The 24,341-nt window shown below is 54.0% G+C and overlaps 1 protein-coding gene across 2 annotated transcripts; it reads right to left on the reverse strand.

Annotated features, from left to right (window-relative positions):
* Positions 1 to 4,108: 4,108 nt before the first annotated feature.
* On the reverse strand, positions 4,109 to 24,286 carry NPHP4 (nephrocystin 4). 2 transcript variants are annotated; one of them, XM_085080034.1, is made up of 30 exons: positions 24,049 to 24,286; positions 23,599 to 23,813; positions 22,649 to 22,780; positions 20,680 to 20,852; positions 20,296 to 20,360; positions 19,883 to 20,038; positions 19,004 to 19,140; positions 18,399 to 18,565; positions 18,190 to 18,316; positions 16,594 to 16,776; positions 16,342 to 16,471; positions 14,967 to 15,044; positions 14,075 to 14,121; positions 13,205 to 13,395; positions 12,941 to 13,132; positions 12,137 to 12,324; positions 11,755 to 11,915; positions 11,185 to 11,365; positions 10,201 to 10,317; positions 9,928 to 10,007; positions 9,549 to 9,766; positions 9,268 to 9,457; positions 9,031 to 9,114; positions 8,779 to 8,935; positions 8,375 to 8,460; positions 7,413 to 7,498; positions 7,160 to 7,331; positions 6,416 to 6,595; positions 5,468 to 5,611; positions 4,109 to 5,302 (listed from the first exon to the last, which is right to left on the reverse strand). In XM_085080034.1, the coding sequence occupies exons 2-30, from the start codon at positions 23,734 to 23,736 to the stop codon at positions 5,162 to 5,164; spliced, it is 4,101 nt and encodes a 1,366-aa protein (XP_084936160.1). In that variant the 5' UTR covers positions 23,737 to 23,813; positions 24,049 to 24,286; the 3' UTR covers positions 4,109 to 5,161. The 2 variants fall into 2 exon arrangements, with proteins under 2 accessions (XP_084936160.1, XP_084936161.1); XM_085080035.1 differs by lacking the exon at positions 14,967 to 15,044 and having other exon boundaries at positions 24,049 to 24,285.
* Between the last annotated feature and the right edge of the window lie 55 nt (positions 24,287 to 24,341).

The following is a 24,341-nucleotide window of genomic DNA, read 5'->3' on the forward strand; positions in this document are numbered from 1 at the left end:
CTTATTCACACCCGTGCCAGAGCGATGCTCAGCGCCGTGGCAGCAGCCCCTGGGCTTCCCCACCCACTGCCATGCTGGTGAGCAGCACTGCTCCAGCCTGGCATTTCTGGGGCACTCGTGTCCACAGCAGCTTGAGCAGTGGCTGCCAAAGGACACACGTGGGCCTGGCGTGGGGAACAGCATCCTCACAGGCAGAGGATCTTTGCCAGTGCTGGATGTTTCCGAGGTGTTTGCGAAGTTGTGATTTTTAAGCATGAACAGGTCGGGTTTGCTGGTCCCTCTGCCAGCCTGGCTGGCTGATGCAGCACCACTGAGCCCAAAGGTTGGGAGGATTTCCAGGCAGACAAATGCCAGATGCTGGTGACCCCCAGGACAGTTTCCCTCAGATTTACACAACACAAAAAATTCGTTTGGCCATGATCCAAGAGGCTCCGGGAAGCAGCTGAATGCATCCCCACTGGTGAGCATCCCCTGGGATTCCCCAGGGCTGCATAGCTGGGGTTGCTGCTGTCCCAAATCCCCCTGTGAGCAATATCAGCAAAGAGAAAAAACCTTCCCATGCCTCCTTTGACTGCCAGACCCACATGGCCAGGAACATGCATAGGCAGCTTTTAAACAGAGAGAGCAATTCCAAGTGTCTGTAAATACCCAGGAAGGTAAATGCATTAACCTTATCATGATCCCAGAGTGTAATTACATACAGCCTGGCTCCCAGGTAAATTAGTACATTAATAACAATTTTGTTCCGTAATTACTGTTGTTTCTTAGATCTCGCAGCTATTTGCCCATTCACTTGCACATGCAAGGGCATTCCCACCACCACTCCCACCCCTGGAGCAGCCTTGGTCAAGCAGCTCCAAGCAGTGCTTGGGAAATCTGTGTGCAGAAGTCTACTCATAGTTTAGATAAAGATGCTACAAGCAAAACAGCCTCATCCGGCTGTAGGGCTGATTCCCACCAGAGACAAGTTGCTGTTAGTGGGATCAGCTCTGAGGTGGGATGTTGGAGGATAAATTACACCAGGAGCCTTTTTCTGGCATGTGTAGGATGCTTCACTGTGGAGTGGGGCACTGGGACAGGGCCACCAGCACACCAGGACTGAAGCTACCAGGTCTGCCAGCAGCTGCACGTGGCAAAGCCAACTACAGAACTGCTGTATGCTTGGAGACTTCCAGGCGCCCCAAGAGCCGTCCCCAGGAGGGGCTTTTCCATCGGCTAAGGAGGAAGAAGGAGCATCCACTCGGATCTCCATGGAAACCAGGGAGCGGTGGGGAAGACTTTAATTTGAAGTGCTGAATTGGCAGAGGCCCTGGGAGCCATAGGCAGGAGATGAGCTGCATTAAGGAGCAGCAGGGGGGGGATATGGCTCCGAAAATGGGTGCCAAAAGGGTATCTGACACCATTAGGCTTGAAGAGCTGCTGTGAAAGGCAGGGAGTCGAGTGGGACCAGTGTAGCAGCAAAGGATTTATTTAATTAATTTTGCCCCTTTTCTGTGCACAAATTACCCGTGGAGAGACTTCGTTTTTCTTTTTTCTCTGATTTTGCTTATTAATTTGCAGCAAGGGGGCAGATGGCTGATGCAGGCAGAGCTCAGAGCATCCTCCTGCCAGCACCCTGGGCAAAAGCAAACCCTGACACCATCCCCACACCGCGGGGACTGCAGCTACCAGCACCTCCTGCTCCCAGCTCCCTCCACTTCATACTCTGGAGATAAACAGAAGGCTGCAGCCTCCAAGGCTTTGATTCCAGGACTTTTCATTTACTGTAATTACTGAAGGATGTTTCCCCCGAGATAAGATCTGCATGACATTTGCGAAGACAAACCTCCTGGCACAGCCCGCTCTGCTCACACCCGCCAAACACACTCACAGCCACAAACAACAGGGTCCTGCAGCAGTATTCCGGGGAAAGCCGTGGGGCAGCTCCCTCCAACCTTCCAGGGATGAGTGTGGAGTCGGTGAGCCACGGGAAAGCAGGATGAAACCCAATGCTAATCTGGGCTGGGAGGTGAGGAGCTGCTCTCAGTGCCTAGCTTGTTCTGCCCCTAAAATCAAGTGCTCTCTAAACATGAATTTGGGGTACAGCCTGATGTACCTTCATGCCAACAAGCCAAGTGACCCACTCTTGCTCCCACAAAGCCTTTCTCACCATCTAGGAGGGATCTGCTGCAGCATCAGCCTTGCCAGAGGGACCTTCATTGCCTACAGCACCCACACGGTTTATTTAAAAACCTTAATAGTATTTGGAAATTACAGGCAAACGCTCCATGTTGACCTTCACTGAGGTGGCTGCGGTTCCCCACCTCCGTACAGTAAATCAGTGGGTAAATGAACACGGAGACTCAATTCATCATCAAATGTCAAGCCTGAGACAGAAAGACGGGAAATGATTTAAAAGCAACCGGCAGTTTAGAACTGCTGCAAATTTCTCATTATGGAGCTGCGAATTGTTATGAAAAACTAATCTGTGTTTTAAGCTTTGGTCTGCCCAGAGCTCCCAAGGCCCCTCTCTTTCACCCCTCCCTTTGGCTGGGGCGAGTCCCATTTGACACCCCCAAAAGCCTTTGACGATCACCCCCTGGGGACGCCCCACTCTCCACCAGACCGTGAAGAAGCCAAACTCCCTAGGGTGAATTTGTGAGCACCATCCCCAGGTGAGTATCCTTCCCTGGGAGTCTTTCTCCCCCAGACCAACTGCCTGTCCCAGGCAGAGGCCACGGTCATGCAATGTCACTATCGTGCGATGTCACCACGCTGCCCATCACCCTCTGCCTGCAGGACCCGATCAGGGAGTGAGGATGTGCTTTGCAAAGTCCTTCACATCCCATCCATTGCAGCTGAACGGGAGCACAGCCACTGCAGCTCGGAGGCTCCTCATCCCTCCTGCCACACTCCTTTCTCCGGAGACACTAATAAAATGCATTTCCTCCAGCCAGTGTCTCACTTAGGAAACCTTCGCCTGGGCGTGATTGAGTGCACTTAATATAGTCGCTCTCACCATAGAAAGGATTCTGAGCTTCCTATTTGACAGCCTTGATCTTAAAGAAATCCATTAAGAGCGGCTTTATCTCTGGGTTTTGTAACCATTAAATCAGGTTTTATCAAGTTGGTGACGCGCTTTCAGGGAGACAAGTAGGAGGAACGGGGAATAAACCTCCCAAGCTCCCACACTGGGGCTGCTGGGCTGGATTTGGGTGACATGTAAACAACAAAAGGAAGGTTTGTCTCTGTGGAAAGCCCCCCAGGGTGATGCTGCCTCGCCAGCAGGTCGCAGGAGCCTTTGCTGGATGCTGCCGTGCTGCTTCCATGCGCCTCAATCAGCTTTCAGTTTGGCAGAGGCGCTAAATACTCATTTCAGCTAATAAAGATGCCCGGTAATGTCATATTACAGGGCTGGCGAGCTCCCAGCAAATATTATGGTGAGGCTTTGTTTAATTAGAGGGTTCTCAGGCAGTCGCAATTTCCTCCTCATAATGGGGAAAACAAGCTGGGTTTAAAAGTTTGGGCTGGCGGCAAACCCTGCTGTGGCTCGAGCATTCTGAAAGCTGGTTTCCCAAGGGGCTTTGGCTGCTGCAAGAGCTTTGCCCCCAGCTCCTATGTTGGTTTTTCCTTTTTTTAACTTATTTTCTCATTACTAGTTGCCATTTTTAGTTGCCCCTCCCTAGCGCAGGCACTGGGGCTGTGTCTCCCTGCTCTCCTTATTCCTCTGCTGCCACTCCAGCAATGCCTTTGCCAAGGCAGTGACACTCCAGTCCCCAAAAGGTCTCATCTGCATTTGCTCCCCCGAGAGTTACTGAACCCACGGAAAGGGCTTCCCAATCTTTCACCTCCCTGCGCACCTCAGTGATGAGACACAAGCCAAGATTTTTAGGGCGAATTAATTCTGTCATTACTGGAATCGAGTTTCCTTCCTGACGTGAATGCAAATGGGAAGAGCACACCAAGCTGCATGCCAGGCACGGGTGCTCGAGTTCATTGTCATTAGCACAGATGACTTCATTAACAAGTGGGAACCCAGGAAGCTGCCCCCACACTTGTCTTGAGTTTGAGAAGCAGCAGCAATTCCAAGGGCCGTGGCCATAATGCCAAGCAGCTGGGACACAAGGCATTTGTATTTCCTAAAGGAAAAGTTTTATCAACTTTTCTTAATGGCAGTTCTGTAGATTTTGGGCCACAGACATGTGCTGCAGGGGAGCAGGCAGCACCATTCAAGCATCAGCTCAGCTCGAGTCCCTGTGTCAGCATCCCCTGAACGCTGGCACATCATTCACCACTCAAGCTGCTTCTGCTGCAGGTACAGCACCAGCTCATTCATAAGCCTCAAGAAATATCGTTGTGTGAAAATGTAATAAAAATTATTCAGCTAATCTACTTTAATAACCCAACTTCGGGGCCTCTCTGTGCTGCAGACAGTATAATCAGTTCTAAAATATGAGCTGTCATTTCCCATCAGTGCGAGGGAGGCAGAGGAACTCGGCACCCGACTTCATTGGGGCCACTAATTCACCAGCCTCAGGCCTGTGGAGAGTGAGGCAGCACTTCCAGGGCTGGTGGGCTGCCCTTCCCTCCCAGTCCCATTTATGGTTCCTGCCCTGACCCCTAGGATGCTCCAGGGAATGGGGTGACACAGGGGACCTCTAGAACTCATCTCCACAGGCCAGGGATGCTGAGGATTTCCACATCCCCAGGAAGAAAATGCTGCCACACTCTGACAGTTGTGAACAGCAATTTTTATGGATCAAGGATGAGTAAAAAGTATAAAAAATCCCATAAAACTGCCTTAGTGTGTACAAAACTCACCGTAGAATATAAAATACTTTAAAAATATTCTGCAGAATCAAATCTGCAAAATTTTAAGTTAAAAAAAGATTCCAAAGTGCCTAAAATATCGTCACACTTAACAAAAATACAGATCCTGCAGCTGCAAAGTGCAGTAACAAACACATCCACTCTTCTCGATTTGTGGGGATGGAGCTGCTGATGCTCACTGCAATGCCTGGGGATCCTGGTGACAGAGAGACCCCCGGGGCTGGCAAGGTGACAGTGAGAGGCTGAGAGTCATGACCACCCTCAGACAGACACAGGCTCCCCCGAGGTGATGCTGACAAAGCTGCTGAGGTGGTGCATAAACCAGCAGCTTTGCAGTGGCAGGCAGGCAGCCTCACTGGTACAGGACCTTCACACAGAAGGTCTCCTCGTTCTTGTCCTCATGGTCATTGATGTGAATCAGGATCTCCTCCTCTCCCACGGTCTGGCTCGGGGCAAAGCGCAGGCCGATGGTGTACACCTCCCCTCCGGCCACCTGAGGAAGAGAGGGCTGAAGGAGGCAGCAGCACCTGGCCAAGCCCCTCCAGCTGCCCACCCTCCCCAGGCCAGGGTGGCTCTCACACCTGACATCCACCCAGCATTACCTGGTCTGGCCGGACAAGGGGTCTGACAAGGGGGGAGTGTTGGCAGCAGGACATACCTCGAAGGAGTCCTCCTTGAACTGCAGCAGGTCAGGGCGGTTGGTGCACAGGAAGTAGAGCCGGGGTGAGGGGTAGGGGTTGGTGTAGGTGATGCGCTTGTTGCAGCCTCTCCCTCCTCCCGCGGGCAGCGAGATCTCAAAGGCCTGTGGGGTGAGCAGGGGCCGTGGCAAGGCAGCACAATTGGCAGGGTAGACAGCAGGAACAATGGGCATTCCCCCAAACTGACCACAGAGAATCGCCTCCCACACTGCCTTCCCTCCCCTCTCACACCTCACATCTGCTCTGCCAGCCAGTGGAAAGAAGCCACCTTTGAGCAAAAGTAGCAATAATTAATTACAAGCACAAAGGACAAAGGACTGGGAAATAAGCGGACGCTGGCCAGCTCCTTCTCATTCCGAGGGAGAGTTGTGGTGCTCCCTCAGACAACTAGATGGACTCAATGACCTTTAACAGCCTCTTCCAGTCCCAACTACTCTATGATTCTCTTAACACCACACAGCACAAGCAGCATGTGGCAGGACAATGGGGCATCGGTGTAAATGCCAATCTGAACCTCTCCCAGAACCAAGGGGTTCAGGAAAACACTTTTAGAAGGAACACATTAGCCAGGAAATCTAATTTTCTGTCTTTGAGGCAAGGCCTCCGCCAGCACAGCGCTAATCGAAAGCAGCATGCTGCAGCTCTAATTTCACAACCGGGAATACTTCTGAGCTGCCTCTCCTCAGCATGGGGCTGCTTCCAAAACAGCCTAAAAGACATTTTACCGGGGGCTTCAGTGAGATTATTCAAGTACCCCAAGGGCTAAATGTGTGTTTATGGTGGCAAGTGCCAAAAAAAACACAGATGGAAGGAGAGAAAGAAGCAGGAGACGGCCCCAGGTTATTGGCTGAACTGTGACCGTTGATCCGGCACCGTCACCATGCTTCTCAGTCGCGAGAGCTGCGTACCTTGGAGATGAGAGGCTGCCTGCAGGACAGGCAGAGCAGCCAGGAGGACACCAGCTGGTGGGACTCCACATCCACCAGGTTGAGGTAGATGAACTTGCTGCCAGCCCGGCGTGGCCTCACGCCGATGTACAGGTCCTGGACGCCATTGGCGGGGAGGAGGAAGGCACCATTCGGATCCAGCTGTGGAACAACATCTGGAAGTACAGCCACCCACAATGGCTGACCACAGCCCTGAGACGTCCAGCTTGGGGCATCAGTTAGACCTAATTGCTCTTAAAAGCCTGTCCCCCTGTCCCACCACTACTGAATCCCATACCTCCCATCCCCAGGAATACTTTGGGTCTAATTTGTGTCAGAAAAGACAAGAGCTGCTCGGGGACAGCCAGGGCCTCGCCAGCCCAGGGGTTCCCCCACACAGGCTTCGCCTGGGGAGCCTTTGCCTTTCCCCTTAAAGGACAGCAACGGAGCTTTTCTGCCTTTTATTATTCACATTTCCAATTACGGACGAACGAATTCTAAAGAAATTGTGAGTCTTCAGACAGTCTCATTAACGCAGATAATTTGCCCTCCGGGGTTTCGCGCCAATGATCCTACACATGACAGCTCTAATCAAAAGATAATTATCACAAACGCTTTACGGCTCTCAGTTGTTCACAATTCCGAGTGGGTTGCCTTTCACTTTCAGGAGCAGGTTTCTCTGGGCTGACCCAGGCCAGCCGGCCCCAAGACCACCATGGGGGTTACCTCCAGCTCCTGGGGGTGGGAGGTGAAGGCCTGGACCCTCCGTGGGGCTGCAGTGCCACGCAGCAGCAGGGAGAGGCGGGTGAGCTGCCCAGCCGTGCAGGCGACATCCAGGCGCTGCAGCGAGTGCAGGTAGAACTGCCAGATCTGGACAGGTGCTGCCAGCCAGGCGTCCCTGGGCATGGAGAGATGGACACTGCTCGCGACACACCGTGGGTGTCAATGATCCCCACCCTTTTGGGGTCCTGCTACTTACATATAAATAGCAACAAAGAACTTCTTGATCTGCGGGCTTGGTCCTCCGGCCACTTTGAGGAAGATGTCCTGTGGCTCACCGGGGCCCTGCAAAGACACCAGACCATTGTCCAAGCAGCTGACCAGCCAGTGAGGACCCCAGGGGTGTCTTCCCATTAATGGAGGAACCACCCCCAATCCCCTTACTAAGGCAGATGCTCTCAGCACCTCGTTAAACTGCGTTATTAAGTTATTATACAGCTTGGCTGAGCTCTCCCAGTATTTTTAATTACAAAAGAGGATACAAATGACTATCACATTCCAGGTCTGTATCTGTAATCAAATTTTGGCAAATTTTCCGCAAGTTTTCTAACAAGCCCTAATCAAATTACCATACTAACGCATTTCCACAACAGCAATTAGCAACTATCCCACATCACCATTTCCATGGACATGCCCAAGCTTATTTTTCCCTTCTACTCCCTCCGGCTGTGGAGCCAGCCCAGGAGAGCCTCCTGCTCAGGCAGGGAGTGGGATGGTGCAGAACTGGGCATGGAGCTGCCCCACTGCCCCAGCATCCTTCAGCAGGACAAGCTTTGCTGTGCACCCCAAGGACACTCCATCCCACCACGTGCTGCTGGCAGCTGTGGATACCCCGAGCAGCAGGAATGTCTATCCCAGCCCAACAAAAGGCTGCTTTTCCCCAGTGTCTGAATCATCTGGTACTTGCTCAAAAGAACAAGCAAGCACAGGCTGCTGCGCGATGCGATAAGGGGCAACGCTCAGCCTCCCTCGCCAAAACAATGCAGCTCCTTTTAATTGGGAATAAAAAGCAATTCCAGATTCATTGCTGCCACTGTGTCACTGCCACGGGCTGGTACATAGGGATGCTCTGTGGTGGCACCCACATCGGCAGCCCTCTGCCAACCAAAACAATCTGCAGGAGGAGGATGTGAAGAACAGTGATGCCGAAGCATAACGTACCAAGGATTTGGTTTCACAAATGATGTCAGGGTCACTGCAGCGAACGAACATCTCAGGCTGCCCGCCTGGCACCCCCACTGGCATTCCTGTGGACAGGGATCGAGGAAACCACCTTCAGCCTTTCCTCTGCCTGTGCCTCTACCCTACACCCCACACAGCTGCACACAGAACCCCTCATGCTGGACTGCCAGCAAACCACACGAGCATACAGGAGCAGGGAATTTGGGTTGAAGTTAACAGAGAAAGAGGGATAGAGAGCAACCAAGGAGCCCAGGGTGATGAAGGGGTGAGGAAGCAGTGATGTGCACTCCAGATGCTGCTGTGTCTCCAGAAAGGTCCCATAAACCACAGATGATGACTAACAGGGAAGAGCCTGAGCCCTGCCAGGCATGCCATGGACTCACCAGGGAGGGTGTGCCAGGGAGGCAGCCGAATGGTTTTCTTCAGGAAGGTGAGCTCTGGGTGGTAGAAGCGGAAGGTCTGGTCCACCACATGGGGCTGTGGCTCCACCTTCACCCGCAGGAGTGCAATGGGCTTTCCCCCGCTCACCTGGAAGGAGACCTGTCCCGGGGGACAACAGGAGAGGAATGGGGTTTTCCAGTGATTCTCTTCTTCCCACACAGCCCCTCAAACAGCATTTCACCTGGCTCCCTAACCTGGATAAGCTTTGTCTGCTTGGCCCCACTCTTCCCAGGGGAGTGACTGTCCGCATTGGCACCAGTGCCCAGCCCAGCCGGCCCCTGTGGGGTGCAAGAGTGAGTTACCTCAGGGTGCAGCATCACTGTGGCTGCATGGTGCTCCCCACTGCTGTCCCACCCTGCTCTGCATCAGCAAATGCAGCCAAGGGGAACATTTCCTACCAGGAGAAGCTCCAAACAGGGGCCCATACCTACCTGTGCGGCAACCACGGCAGGGTCTGCGGAGAAGGTCTGGTATTTGAAGGGGATGTGGACAGTCTCACTAGGACGCAGGTAGACCTGAGGCTTGAGGTCATCACGAAGATGGAACATATCCTCCTCCACTGGTGTAACACTCTTGGTCAGCTCCTTGAAGTGGCGCCACTCCCTTGGGTCCAGTATGACACTGGGGCAGTGAGCAGCAGAGGTGCTGGTGAGGACTGCGTGGGAGCTGGTAGCACCCTGGCATCTTCCCACACACACAGGGGAGCCCCCACCTGAGCTCAGGGTGGTCGACTTCAATGGTCACGGTGTGCTGGACGCTGTATGGGTTCTTCAGGGCGAACTCAAAGAACTCGGCTGTCCCCAGCACAGCGTGGACAGTGCGGGTGGCTGTGATGGCCTGGCTGAGCATCTGGTAGATGCTCTCTTCCTTGATGTGATCCCGGTAGGCATTGATGACCTGCAGGTCCCAGGCACGCTGCTTTGGCCAGCCCTGCAGGAAGAGAAGGGACCATAAGCCTGGAGCCACTGCAGGGTCCCTGGCCCTGCTGCCCTCCTGCCACCAGCACCCTCCTGAGGCCACACCAGCACCACGTGCTGCAGCCAGTGGGTGGACACAGCCTCACCGAGGGTGGCCAGAATGGCCAGGCTCACCTCTGGCCGGCGACTGCGCAGTGCAGCCTCCAGCTGGTTGTCCACATCCACCAGCCTCCGTGCCAACACCATCCTCCCACCTGTGGGGAGAGACCACCATGGCACCAAGGAAGGACCCCCAGATAGTGCAGCCCCCAAGGCCCCCATGATGCTGCAGGGCTCAGTGGAGGGGAGCGCTGGAGGGAGCAGCTGACCCACAGCTGACACTGCAGCAGCAGAGACCCTGCCCACCTCAATCCACGGGGGGACAGACCAAGCCCCAGCAAGACTCACCACCAGGAGTGTTCAGGGAGCGCCAGTTGCCAGCTGCAGTAGTGACAGCGCTGTCTTCTGCAGTGACAATGCGGGAGTGGGATGGCAGCTGCCCTGGGGTCTCCTCACATGGGTGACCTGCCATGAGCAGAGACAGGAGTGAGTGGAAACCATCCACTTTCATTGTCATAAAATCTACTGCCAATTTTTAACTCCCTGCAGCTCTGTTCAGCCAATTTACACAAGCAGGAGGGAGTATCTGAAGGCCAGTGGTGCCCTGAGAGCCTCATGTGCTCCCCATACAGCCACCCACCCAGTGATGGAGTGGCACCAACAGCAAGCACCATCCTGAGCCCCTCACCAGCTCCTGCTTTCATTTTTGTGTTCTGCATTCCCCAGCATGGCAACACGCTTCCCATTCCCACACAGGCTATGCCAAGCAGAGCCACACAAGGCTCTAAACCTACCAGGTATTTGCCCAGCCTACACATCCCATCCCCATCCTTCAGGAAATGGCACCAAGCTTAGCTTTCCTGTTTCTAACAATGTTTTGAAATTTAAAAAAAAAAAAGAGGATTGGAAAAACACCAATCAAAGGGTGGTTGCTGTCCTGGCATAGTGGCTCTACTTCTTCCCTCCCTCCCTCCCTCCCTCCCTCCCTCCCTCTTCTTTCTCTTCTTTGGCTGGGTGTGAGTTAAACCACTCCCTGGGTCGTGGATCTCACATTCTCCTTCCCAAGAGCTTATCGGCCCTTTGCAGGCAAAGTATGGAAATGACGATTTAAGATATCTTATATGGAGCTAATCTCCCCTCTGAAGATAAGATTTTAAAACCTGGAGTCACTGCACATTTATAGGACACAGAATTAAATACATAAAATAAAAGCAGCCAGCAGGTTCTGGGAAGGATGACATCCCCGCCAGCCCGGGTCTCACTCAGGTACAGCCCTACACATGCTGCATGCCCCACCCGAGTTTTTGGGCAATGTGAGCACTGGGTTCTCACCGACATTGGCCAGGCAGAGGTGGAGGTGGCCCCTCACTGCCACACGGACACTGAGGGGCCGCAGGGCACCGTGCCGCAGAGCCTCCCGGCCCATCACCGTCCCATCCGGCTCATACTCAGTCGTTGCCACCTCCAGCTCGTGGTAGGTCCTGACAGCCGACTGGCCCTGGCGCAGCAAGGGCTGGGGACAAGGCAAGGACAAAGTGCAATGAGTTACTGGGGAGTCTGGTCTGGACGGGATAAAGGATGCCACTGGATGTCTTGGCTCTGCAAGGTTTTAGCCCTAGAATGCTGCCAGAGTTCCAGGGAAGGGCAAAGAAAGGTAATGCTTTGTCATCACTTTGGAGGAAAAGATAACAAATCCTGTGATTAAGGGCTTGTCAAGCTGACACTTGACTCAGTTACACAGAGGGGCTGACAGCATCTCCGTTACTGAAGACACAAGGACAACGCAACAGCATCTCATCACAGGACTAAAGGGAGAGCTGGGCAAACAGCTAGCACTGCAAACAGGCAAGGGGTCCTCCAGCATTACCAGCCATGGGAAAAGACCTTCAATCTAACCAATACCTCTAGTTTAACAGCAGCAGACCCAACATGGAGCAGGGAGTCTCCATCCCAGACGTCAATCTGGAGGCTGTGCTCAGCCAGGTACCGCAGGAACCAGCGCTGCTCCCCAGGCCGCAGGAAAGTTGGGTCCACCATGTACTTCAGCTGCAAGCCTGGTGGTCCTGCAGGACACCACACTGTCACAGACACAGCACTTGGCGTGGTAGGCAGCCTCATGCAACTGACACTCAGTGCTCTACTTCAAACATTGGACATTTTGCGTGTTTTTCATGATGTGCAAACCAGCAGAGGTTTGCTATTAACAGACACCAGCCCATCCCTGAGGACACACGCAAGCCCTAATCAACCCAATGGAAGAGAAGCAGCCATAACCAGAGCTTACTGGTGCTGAGGTTCCCATCCTCGTTGACCCGGACAAGGAGCTGCGCTGGCACAGCCAGCCCAGTCGCCGGCCCCCTGTCCATGCTGACCAGCTGCAGCCGGGGCGTGGTGACCGGTGGGAAACGGTAGAACTGGAAGGTGAGGAAGATAGTCCTTGGCCATGGCCCCTCCACGCTGCCCTGGGCATCCCTTGAGGAGGGAGAGGGGTTTGGGTTAGTTGTCACAACTCGATCATGAGCTCCTCGTGCATTTGGCACATGCCAGGAAGCAGAAGAACAAGAGAAGATTGGCAGCACCACAATTATTTGGACTTTTCTGAAGACAGCGGCCATACGGTTTGCCTTAACTTTCCAAAAAGCTTCATAATTCCAGCTGTCTCGTGCCATATGCTGTGATGGAGGCGCCCAGCAAAAGCAGCGTGTTACCTTCCCACAGCACACTGCCAGCCATGGAAAAAACAGAAGTGGGGCCTTATCCAGCCAAAGCCACCCCTTGAGTGCCAACTTTCCCAACTCCATTTGCATTTTTGGAGAAACCCTGCATTAATGAGCTCTGACATCACATTGTGGCTCATGGATCTAATTTTTAAAAAAAGGATTATGACTTAAGAGTGCCTGGAAAAGACAAGAGCATCATCACAAAACCCTCTGGGGCTTTGCCTATATGGCAAGTGCTAAAAGAGGCACCTCTGCAAAGACTTCTACCCAAGCTGGGGAGCAGGTTGGGGGAATCTGGGCAAAGAACTCTGTCCAGCAGGCCTCAGGGATCTGCCCACAGAAGACATCACCACAAGCTGCCATCCCACCTGCCAAAAGCCAGGAACTGCAGGACTATTTCATTGCCTTGTAGAGGGTCAGCTTCCTCCAGCCTCAGGTTGAAACTGCCCAGCTCCACTGGCTCCGAGATTTCCACTGGCTCCTGGTTGCGATCCAGGATGTCCGGAAAGCCAGCAGCGTGCAGACGTGCCAACGAGGCACGAGACAGTGACATGTGGGAACTGATGGAGAAATAGGGGTGAGCTCCACAGAAGGGGCCACAGGGACTGTGGGGAAGGGCAGTTGAACATCACCTGCATGCCTGCAGCCCCACGGCAGCCATGGGCAGCTGCAGTGGGGTGAAGGGCAGTGCCCGCAGCTGGTCACTGGCACTGGGCTCTGCGTCTGGCGAGCCGAGGTCAGCCTCCAGGTGGGTGATGCCCCCGTCCTGCTGCAGGGTCTGGCCTGGGCCCCGTGGTGAGGCCACAAGCTGGGACACCGACAGCTGGAGAGAGAGTGGCAAGTGTGAGCACCCACAGCCCTGAGGCAGCCCCTGGGGGCAAGCTGGGCCAGCAGCCCCTCTGTGCTTGGCCACTGTGTGCCCCAGTGTTGTCTTTCCACCAAGAAGTGGCACAGCTTGGCCACGCAAGGGTTTGCACCTCCGCTGCCATTTCCCTGCTGCTCCCTCCCTGGCAAGAGAAGGGATGAGCATATGCAGCAGGAAGATCAAACTGCTTAATGCAGCCTTATGAGGCATTTCATTTCATCAAAAATATTTGCGTGCATTGATTCCTGCATCAAGATATAAAACAGCATAAAAAGGGCTCTCAGTATTCATAGCTTTCCTTAAATCCTGGGAGCTCTGCACGAAAAAACCGTGTGTCACTGTCAGCACATACTGGGGACGACAGCACCCAGCAAATCTGGGCTGTCAAAAACCTGAGCTGCCCTCACCAACACTCCTGGGGCGTGAAAAGAGCATAGGGAACCTCGCCCAGCACATCACAGGCAGGAGCTGTTTTGCTGCCTGGAGGAGGAGGATTTGAGGACACTTGGTGCCTCTTGGCCACAGCAGACAGGAAAACAGGCAGGGGATGGGTCCAGGAGCACATCCTACATGTGGGGCGTCCCCTGGGGAATGCTGCTGGCCACCACCCGCATCCACTGGTGAATGTGGCACTCACCCCTGGTCCCCGTGGGGAGGCTGGCACTCGCCGTGGGGCTGGCACTCCTGTGGAGAGGGACAGGAGAGGCTGTAAAAGAGCCATCGACCCCAGGCCCCACAACTGCAGCTGCACCCACCACTACCAAACCCACCCTGTCCCCCCACCAGCGCTTTTCAATTCTGTGGGTGAAGGCAATGCAGTGAAACAGCTTACCATCACCCAAGCACTCCTTTTGACTTATTTCCCAATAAGACTGTTGCTTGAGGGTTAACATAGCACATCTCCAGATCCATCCGTTATTTTCCCGGGAATCAGGCTAACTCTGCCACAAACAGCAGCTCCCCCATCCCCTGACAGGCACTGTGGTGCCCCACGGCCACACGGTGCTGCCTAAGTGGGATGCTTAATGAGACGTGAAAGTTTTAGGATACTTAAGGTTTTCATCGCTTCGCTGTTATTTTTTGTCACTCCCTTCATCTGCTCAAGCATTTGTGCCCCGAAACGGTGGGAGCTTTATCGTGTTTATATTTGGCTGCTCTCTCGCGCCAGCACAGCTGAGCTCGCTGTGCTGGGGAGCCGCGGGTCCTTCGCGGCAGAGCAGGGGCACAGATGTTCCATCTTTGCATCCACGTGATGCTGAGACCTTAATTTGCTTTCCCCACCACGTATATCCCAGCTATTCCACGCTGGCTGCTGTGTAAAGGAAACCACCCCGTCTCCCTCATGCCTAAAATATTGTTTCCTTCCAGTTAGGATGGCTTTGGCTGGCATTAAGAAAAGGATGGACAGATCCAGCAGCGGCACCAGCATCTGAGCTGACAGAAGAAGCTCTTGGCCTCTCCTGGGCCAGACAACAGCATGCTTCTCTACAGAGCTCTACAAAAGGTTAACCCCATAATCTCTTCAGTACCTTGGGGTACAGGCTGGAGGGGCACAGCTCTGGGACCACTGCTGCACTTCACAATCTCTCTCTGGTGCTGCGAGCCCCCTGGAGCCAGGGAAATGCCATTGAGTTTGTCCCCACAAATCACCATGATGGGGGTCTCCCCTCCCCAGGGACACAGCCCACAGTCCAGCACACTCACCCAAGCCAGAGCATGCCAGATCAGCACCGACCTCGAAGCTCAGCGTCAGCACTTGCTTCCCTCTCCCCTCACCACACTCAACCCCATCAGCATCCCACCACCTCCATCTGAAAGGCAGCAGAAAAAGCCTTTCAAGCAGCACCAGAAAGGTACCAGTCATGACGCAGCCTGTGCTGCAGGGAGATGAACCCCACCTGCCCCAACATCACCAGACCCCTTCATCACCAGACCCCTTCATCTTCCCCCTAAGCTTTCCTCTCCAAAGCCCCTCCCAGCAGCAATCCTGGCTCCTCGACAGCAGAAACACAGGATTTGTCACTGCAAAGCCATGGTGCCACTGCCATCTTGTGGAAGGCATCACAGCACTGGAGCCTGCATGGAACAAGAACCCACCGTAGTGGGCATTGCCTGGCCCACAGGCTGGCACCAAGTGGCTCATCAGAGAGCTGGGGGAGATGCAGCACACACTGAATTACTGCCTGGTGTCTGGAGCATCACCCTGAGACACATCTAGGGCCCCCAACACTGCAAAGAAAGGGGAGTTTGCTTCCCACCAATCACAAAAGGGGGATGAGAGAGATACACAAGCTGGAGAGGATTTTCAGGAGCCCAGTGCATGGACACAACCTCGTGCCCAAACCCACAGCAGCTTTCCTTCCTTTTCCAACAGACCAAAGAGGTCCTGGAACCATCACAAGGCCCCCCAGACTATAAGCAGATTCATCTGTGTACACACACAGATGCTGCCTGCTCCTCCCCAGCCAGGCACCAGCACATCCCACACACATCAATCTAACCCAGGCTCCTGCCATGCTCCCTCAGTGGTGGCACAACTAGATTACTTCTCCTCAGCCTATGACTGACATCTCTCATGTCCCCATGTCTGGAGAGATTCTGAGGCCAGAGAGAGTAGCAGCAATACCAGCAGCAAGAATGTGCTGCACCCAGTGATCCAGAATGGGAGCAGGCTGGGGCAGTGCTGGCAATCCCTGGGGCTTTTGCACATGGCTCAGCAATACTATCACACGGGAATTTTGCAAGTCAAAAAGTAAGAGCTGAATTCAACTTGACAAAAACTTGCTTCACTCCAGTAATTCATAACTAGCTCGCTGAAACTCACTGAAGTCTTGTTTTCTCTCCCAAGCAGACACCAGTGCCACACTCTATATTTTAAATGTCAGCGATCTGGAAAACACTCACTCAGCGATGGCGTAGGAGGCTGCTTCGACTCGTCCCTGTCTTTACATAGGATCTCCGCAGCAGTTACAAGATGTTCTTCCGAATCAGTGGAAACATGGAATTGGACAGTCCCAGACTCCACGTGCTTCCCCTGAAATTGGCAACGAAAATGCTTTCAGACAGTGTGTTACACGCAGCCTCCCTCGTGCCTCTGACAGCGGCTCACTGCCCCTGATGCTGGAGGCAGAGCTGCCCCAGGCCAGCACACCTTACCTGCCGGGAGCTCCTGCTGCTCAGCGGGGTCCGGTAGACCAAGGCTTGGCAGGGGCCACGGTGGGCACCCCCACGGAGGGGCAGGACCACCTCCGTGTCACCAGTGCTTGGGACAGGGCTCCAGACAGCCCAGCGCACCGAGCGCATGTCAGCCGCCTCACTGCGGGCACTGCCGGACAGGGCCTGGGGGGACAGGGGAGGACAGTGAGCACCAGGCAGCCCCATCTCGCTGCCAGGACCAGGGAATGGGTGCTGCCAGACAGGCACTGGCTCTCATCCCCTACTGCACCTCCCCACACCTGGCTCTGGCATCATAGAGCCACTGCTCCTCATCCCGTTCTGGAAGTATTTCACTTTACAGGACCTTATGCCTCTGTAACCCCTCCCTCAAGCAGCTGCATGTTGGACCCCCATCCCTGGCAGAGGGGAAAAGTTTCCACTTACCCAGAGCATCCACAGCCTCCCTCAAACCAAAGAGGAGGCACAGAAACAAGGGAAGTCTCTGCCAGCACCCGCCATCCCCCTCAGAGCTAATTATGGCACTGAGGACAAGGACAAGGTGATCAGCTTTGCAAGCAGCTTTGGGATTAACCACTCTGCCCCAGAGCTGCACCACAGGAACCAGCCCTGTTGCTGCCCCAGCCAGTGCTCCCCACACAGCCAAATGGATCTGCCTCTGAAACCTTCATGGGACTTTGGGCTTCAGCTTTCTAACAGAGCTGGACGCAACAACAACTTCCAACAGCACAGCTCAGTGTCTCCTTCTCTCTTAGTACAAATCCTTCTGGTCTGGCACATGCATCCTGCTTTATAAATGCCCATTTCCCCCAGTTTGGCTCTGGACAGCTTAACAAGAGGCATTTGCTAAATTTTCAATGAACATCCTAGCAGGACAATTAAATCCTCCTAATGAACACTTGGCCATTGACTAATCCAGCCAGGAGCTGACGGCTCCAAACAGCACAAGGCCTCTGGAGGGGGTACACAGTATTCACTGAGCTGGGCTTAACCTGCAGAAAGGTTAAACTAAGATGTGAGTAAAGGATCAGTAAGTACATGAGAGTGTATTGACTGAAGAGACCATGCTCAGAGATTTCTCCCGCATTTACAGTCTGAGAACATCAGGCTGAAGCACCCAGAAAAACCTCAGCATTCAGGGGAGAAACACAAAAAAGGAGCAGGAGGGGTTAACCTTTTTTCATCATAAACGCTAAATTCTAAAGAAAAGCCTTTTTTATATTAAAAAAACAGCTAAAACTTTCCAAATTAGCTTGCTAGAACACTGTGGGACTGCTACAGGCTTCATTCCTCCATCTACACATAAACAGTGGAGAAATGCAACCACATGTAATTAAAATGATTCACCAAGCCCACTTGCAGGTTACTTTGTGCACTGTTGTGGAAGGCACCCAGACACTTTGCAGGGCCCTTTGTAACACAGCATGGCCATGCAACGAGGAGCTACTGTGACTTAGAGGAGCAGAATGGCAAAACAAGGGCACAGGAAGGAGTTCCTCAGCAGGGCTCACTCCTCCAACATGGATCGCTGCTCTTTCATAGGCACAGAGGCAAGGCACACACAACATTCAGCCCTACCTTCCCACCAGCTCTCCCCGTGCTGCAGAAGACATATTCCAGCTGGAAGCAGACCCCGAATGCTGGGTGAGGGACCATTTCACTCAGCTGAATGCGGCTCCTCAGCACTAGGGCTTGACCTGCATCCCTGTGGGGGATGGAGAAGAGGCTTTGGGCAGCATCTGAGGCAGGAGGGAAGCAGCACCAGCAGGGGAGGGGCTCCCCCTTACCTGGCTCTGGAGCCAGGCACCCCCCGGCTGCCACTTGGTGACAATTCCACCTCTGGCACCAGCACAGTGACCTGTGGTGCTCGGACAAAGCGCAGGCCATTGTGGACACCCACGTGCAGCCGCCGCTCCCGAACCACCAGCTCTTCACCGTCTGGCGCAGTGTTAGCCTGTGACAGGAACCTTTTCCAGCTTCGACAGTACAGCCAGGGGAATTCAGGCAACCCTTCAGAAATTCAAAAAGCAGGACCCACACCCCCAGTGGACATCAAAATCTTTTGTCTTTATGGCAGAGTGGGTGCAAATCTGGCAAGAAAGGACTTGACCAGTGCCTGCCACTCCAAAGAGATGGACTTGGTACACACTACATCTCATCTCTGCATTTCCCACAGCAAAGCAAACCCAAATTCTGCTTTTGAGTGGCTGGATGTTGAAAACAAAGAGCATCCATGCAGAGCACCCACATGCTAATCCAAAAGGGAAGCAAGGTAAAGGCTTCCACAGCAAAAGAAATTGGAGACTCTGAGAGAAACAAATGCATGAGCATCATTTATCTGACACTTTCCAGGGCAACCTGTGCCTCACCACCCTCACAGCATGCTACTTACCTGAAGTAAGCGATCACTGTTCAGTAAATCCAGCAGTTCCTCCTCAAACTCCTCCAGGGAAGGGTACAACCGGACAAAAAGCCGCTCCAGATACCAGGTGACCGGCTTCATCAGCCGGGGCTTCTGCAAGCAGTCACCTGAAAGATGAGGTGGTGGCCACAGGTTTCCCAAGCAAACAGAAAGCCACCACTGCTGTACTGGGGTGCCCTGCAGTGCTAGAAGTGGCTCTGACTGCTCAGCTTCTGAGCACAGGCCTAAACACCTGCAGGGATTCAGCTGCTTTGGAGACCTTGTTCAGCTTCAGTACCAACAATTACAGCCCCAAAGCCATCAGCAGTACGTTTTCCAGGCAGGAAGCTGAAGAATAATTCAGCTGCAGAACTCTGAGGAATTTTTTTACCCTCTGAATCTTGAGCTCACGTATTTTAATCGCAGCAGCTCAAAGGGCAACGTGCCACGGGGAGAGATTAACAAAGGCCGAGCGGGCAAGAGCTCATCCCCCGAAACCTGCCAGGCCCCAGCGATGCTGAACCCACCTCAAAGGAGTTTAAACAAGCTGCAAAAGCTGTTTCTAAGACTCTGCTGAACGACTGTAATTAAACCAACCATCACTTATTCCTAGCAGCTTCCCAGGAGCGAAGCAATTAACGGACAGGGAACAGAGTGAGCCATTTTGACGTCTTCCAAACTGAGCTCTGAGCATGAGAGCTGTGGCCCCACACAGGGGAGATGCTCTTGACAAGAGGAGGCACTGCAGAGAAACCACTGTTCCCAGAAATCCCATCCCAGTGCCCTGCCTGCCCTGCCTGCAGCCTCCCAGGGATCTGCTGCCTTAAAGCATGAGCAGCACAGGCAGAGGGGAAGGGAATGAGCCCTTACCTGTGTCTCCACGTGCCGGCAGCAAGCCAGGAATCGTCTGCAGCCCAGATATCAGCAGGTTTTCAGGAAGGAGGTGGAATATTGCCTCCAGGGGCTGGTGGGACTTCAAGGCATACTGCAAGTGGGTCTTCTCCATCACCGTCATGTATTTGTTCTCTGAAGAAAAGAAAACATCCCAAAATGACCAAAACTGGGGAGACAGCTTCACAGCCCCAGTGTTGAATGAATCATTAGCTGTGAATAGTCACTCTCCTGGGAGCAAAGGAAAACCTGGGTTTGCCCAGCGAGGCCATTCCCTGCTGGCAGTAAGGCACAACCACTGAGTGATACCAGGGTGAGGACCACAGTTCACACATTTGGGTAAGAGAAGCCACCAAGAGGGGACTGAGATGCCATGTCTGGCTGCTGCTTACTTTCCACAGGGTCCTGGAAGCGCGGGTGCAGTAGAGCACACGGCGTCCCATGGTACAGCTTCAGCCTGAAAGCAAAGAGCACATGTACAGCAGTCAGTAAATCCACCCTGAAGCACATCTCCACCTTCCACTACATGTCCATCTTCCACAACGCCCCTGCTCAGCAGCAAAACCCACCCAACCCACTCCGCAAAACTCTGTCCTTTAGAAAAGGGACAGGCATCCCTCCCAAACCTTTCTTACCCAGAGTGAAAAATTCCAGGTTTCTAAATGCTGGCTCTGTTTCTGCAGCCCCAGGACCACCCTTTCTGCCCACAAAGCAGCCATGCACGTTGCCACCTCAATTCCTAGTGTGACCAGTCATGCAGCGGCAGGGGAACCTACGCTCTGTCCTCAGTGGTCGGGTCTGTCACCTCTGACCCGCCGTGGAAGAGGGGGATGATTCCAAAGCCACAGGAAAGGTGCTGAGAGTTCCCATCCCCTTTCTCAGCCGTCACTACCACTTCCACGATGGCAGCAATGCTGGGGTGGTTCAAGGAGGTGTGGAAGTAAACGACCTGGGACAGGAGAGAGATTTCAGAGGGCTATTTCAGAGCTGGCAGCAGCAGCTGCAGGCAGAGCAATGCCTGTTGTGCTGGGACAGTCAGTGGCACAACCAGAATATCCATTAAAACTTCCAGACAAAAATTAACGGCAAATGACTTCTGGCACTGCTATGAAATCGCAATCCCTTAAATATTCAACCTCATCTTTAGGGGTTTTTTTGGTTTGGTTTGGTTTTTTTTGTTGCCAACATCTGTTTTCCGGGGTAACTCACAGGCTGCAGATCCCAAATGAGTGGGGCTTTGATGCAGCACAGACCTAGAGAATTAGAGCAGGAAAAGGGAGCTGGAAACCCTCCTGCAATAGGGAGGGACATGGGGGTAGCCTGGACCTGTGGGCAGGAGGAGACGGGACACAGGTCACCTGCCCAGGATGGGATTTAAAGCTAGGTTAATCTTTCTATTAAAAACTCATTACCACAAGTGTTCCAGGGAAAACGTTTACTGCAATATGGGCTGTCAGGAAGGAATAACAGAGAGAGACATTCCCGCATCAACCCCAGGACATAAATCGTTATTCCATTAGCCTTTATTGCAAGGTGCTGGATGAATGACCTGACCGCTGGCTGCTGAGCAAGGTTCATCCTGCAAAGGCACAGGCAGCCCTTACAGGGGGTCCCCGGTGCCACTGAGCTCGAGGGTCCCTCCTGAATGCACACAGCAGCTTCTGTCATTGCATTCCTCTCCCCTAGACCCTGAGGACAAAACCCACCACAAGTGCAGACTCTGATCCCTGTCCTCAAGCCTTCCTGGTCCAGTGAAGGAGGCAAGTGTGCATGCAGCACACATAGGCAGAGGAGCAGTGCCTTTTCTCCTTCCCTCAACCTGTCACAAATCATTTCAGGTACACCTGAACTGTTCTCAACAATGAGCTGCTGTCTTTTACACGGTTGGAAGATCCCACCCCGCATGCAGACCACCCCCCCTCTGTCAGACCCCAAGCCCTGCGGCTGCAGGGATGAGCAATACAATTCAGCCACCACAGAGAGGCTGTGACACAGACCCCCAACACCTCAAAACTCCTGTCAACTGCTCCCAACCACATGGCAAACACCCAAGAAGCCTGCAGACTTAGGGAATGTATTTGGAAAGGCAGCTTCTCCCAGCATTCAGCTCTTTCTGCAGCACTCTCTGCCCTAGTTTCAATCCATCCCTCTTCAAAACAAGCTGGGGTGGGACAGTACTGAAACACTTGGGAGAGAAAGGCACACATCAACACCCCTCAATGTCACTGTCAATGTAAAGGAAGGAAGAGCATGGGGCCAAGCTGTGCTTCACTTTCACCTTCAGCACTGAGGAGGCAGAAACAGGAGCTATGAATTGGAAAACATGGGTCATGCTACAGGGCAGTGGGAGCACCCCATTAAGGGACATCCTGGTTTGCTGCTATCAGCAGCAGATGGAAGCATGGCTTTGGGAGAGTTAGTTCCCAGACAAGGAGAGAGAAGTGCTGTGCTGGAGGGTGGGCAGCTGCTCCTTCCCTTCCTTCCCACTTGTGGGGAAACACTGCTCTCTGCCGCCGGCTCTGAACACAGCAGGTGACACACGGTGGCACATCGTCGCTCCCACGGTGGCACCAACCTCAGAGGAAACTCAGCACCCCAGTTTCCCCAATAAACCATACATAAAGCTTAATAACCGGTCAGTGTCTGGGATGTACCCTGTCTCGGATGTCTGGGAAAAGGGTAAGGAAGTGCCAGGAGGGAAAAGGATTTGGTGCTGTGTTTTCCCAGGCCCTCAGCAGCCCCTACCTCGTTGAACGTCACCCTGGCCGAGCGCGGCGGGGCAGCACCGGCAGCTCGCCAGCTGCTCCTCCACGTCCTCCCAAAGAAGTGGTGGTAGGTGGCATCGAAAAGGGAGAGGCGCAGCTGGTACTGGGCTCCCTGCAAGGCACAATGCACCGGCTTTGGGGATGCTCAGGGACAGGTGAGCTCTGCGTCCCCAAACCTCAGAACACACTTTGGTAAGAGATATAATTCCCATTTTCTAGGGGATGCCCAGATCAGGCAGATGGCCACTCACAGCTTCACGCATTGCTGCATAACCTGCCTCCAAGCTAGAGGCTGATGGAGCAAAGGAAAAGTGGGAAAATTGAGAATTAAGCACAGAATGAAGGGGCAGCTGATGTTGAAGTGCTATCCAGAGATTTTAATTTAAGTATACTTACCTAAACTAACAAAAAACTAAATGAAGAATTAATTAAATGCTAAATCAGGTTTGCAGGTTCAGGGCATGGGATTAAAACACAGTGCTGTGCTTCCAGATTTCCAGTTAGCTCCCCATGAAATCACCTTGTTTTAAAAGCCACCATTAGGAGCTCAGGCCCACACATACAGATGGGAATGCTGAAAAGGGCTTAGAAAACACATGGGGAGAGTGAATTTGTACATGGGAGAGCTAAAGTGAAAAAGGAGCAATTTAGGTTTGATCTTAGGGAGAAATTCTTCCCTGTGAGTGTGTTGAGGCACTGGCACAGGTCACCCAGAGAAGCTGCAGCTGCTCCATCCCTGGAAGTGTTCAAAGCTGGCAGGTTGGAAAGGGCAACCTAGTTTGGTGCAAGGTAGCCCTGCCCATAGCAGAGAGGTGGAAGGAATGATCTGCAAGGTCCCTTCCAACCCAAACTATTCCATGATTTAATGAATAGTGAGACTCAGCAGAAACAACGGGCGCAGCAAGACACTTGCGGGGCCGATCCCCCTACCTGGGAGAGGACAGCGCCATGCAGGTACTTGAGCACGCAGCGGAAGGCGGTGGAGCGGGGCGAGGCACGGACCCGGCTGCGCTGCGGGTGCGGCGGCAGCGGCAGGTGCTGCAGGAACACCCGGTCCCACTCGCCCATCGCTTCCCGGGGGTCGCCGCTGCCTCCCGGCGCCAGCTACGGTGGGCGCGGGGCTGGAGCACCGGGGGACACGCACGCTGCGGGAACACGGACACACGGAGCCCGCACGGTCAGCACACACAGCCCCTCGCACCAACCGCACGTGGGTGGGGACGCGCCGCTGCCCCCGCCCAGCACCCGCCCGGGGATGCACACAGGTACAGCCAGGGCAGGGCCGGCCCGGGGCCACCCGCCCACGCACCCGCGGGATCCCCGTGCGTGGGAGCGGCACTGGAACCGGCCCCGTCCCGCAGCCCCCCCACTATCACTCACCGCGCCCCGACGCCATCTTCACGGGCCCGACCAACCGCGCGCCGGCCCGAGGGGGGGGACGGACGCGCCACCGCCGCTCAGCGCTACGCCGCCCGCCTCCCGCGCCTCATCGCTAGCGGGAAGCGGAGAGAATCGGTAGCAGAACAATTTCGGAACGATTCCGCAGCGATATGACACGCGGCAGCAGGGCGGAAGCGGCGGCGGCAGCGGCGACCTCCCCCCTCTGGCACGGGTGGTCGCGCCCGGCTCAGCATCGGGTTACTAGGGCGATGGTGCCGCACCGCGCGGGGCGG

Source organism: Lichenostomus cassidix, chromosome 21, assembly GCF_008360975.1.
Source record: "Lichenostomus cassidix isolate B80296 chromosome 21, HeHo_3.0, whole genome shotgun sequence".
NCBI classification, from domain to species: Eukaryota; Metazoa; Chordata; class Aves; order Passeriformes; family Meliphagidae; genus Lichenostomus; species Lichenostomus cassidix.

What these genes read in the sequence shown, in the direction of transcription:
- NPHP4 (XM_085080034.1), bottom strand. Translation starts at nt 23,736, where the DNA reads ATGGGCGAGTGGGACCGGGTGTTCCTGCAGCACCTGCCGCTGCCGCCG. An exon ending in GTGCCTGGCTCCAGAGCCAG is followed by an intron (nt 18,317 to 18,398) that starts GTAAGGGGGAGC and finishes CATCCCCCACAG; the next exon opens with GGATGCAGGTCAAGCCCTAG. An exon ending in CCCACCCCCAGGAGCTGGAG is followed by an intron (nt 6,596 to 7,159) that starts GTAACCCCCATG and finishes GTTGTTCCACAG; the next exon opens with CTGGATCCGAATGGTGCCTT.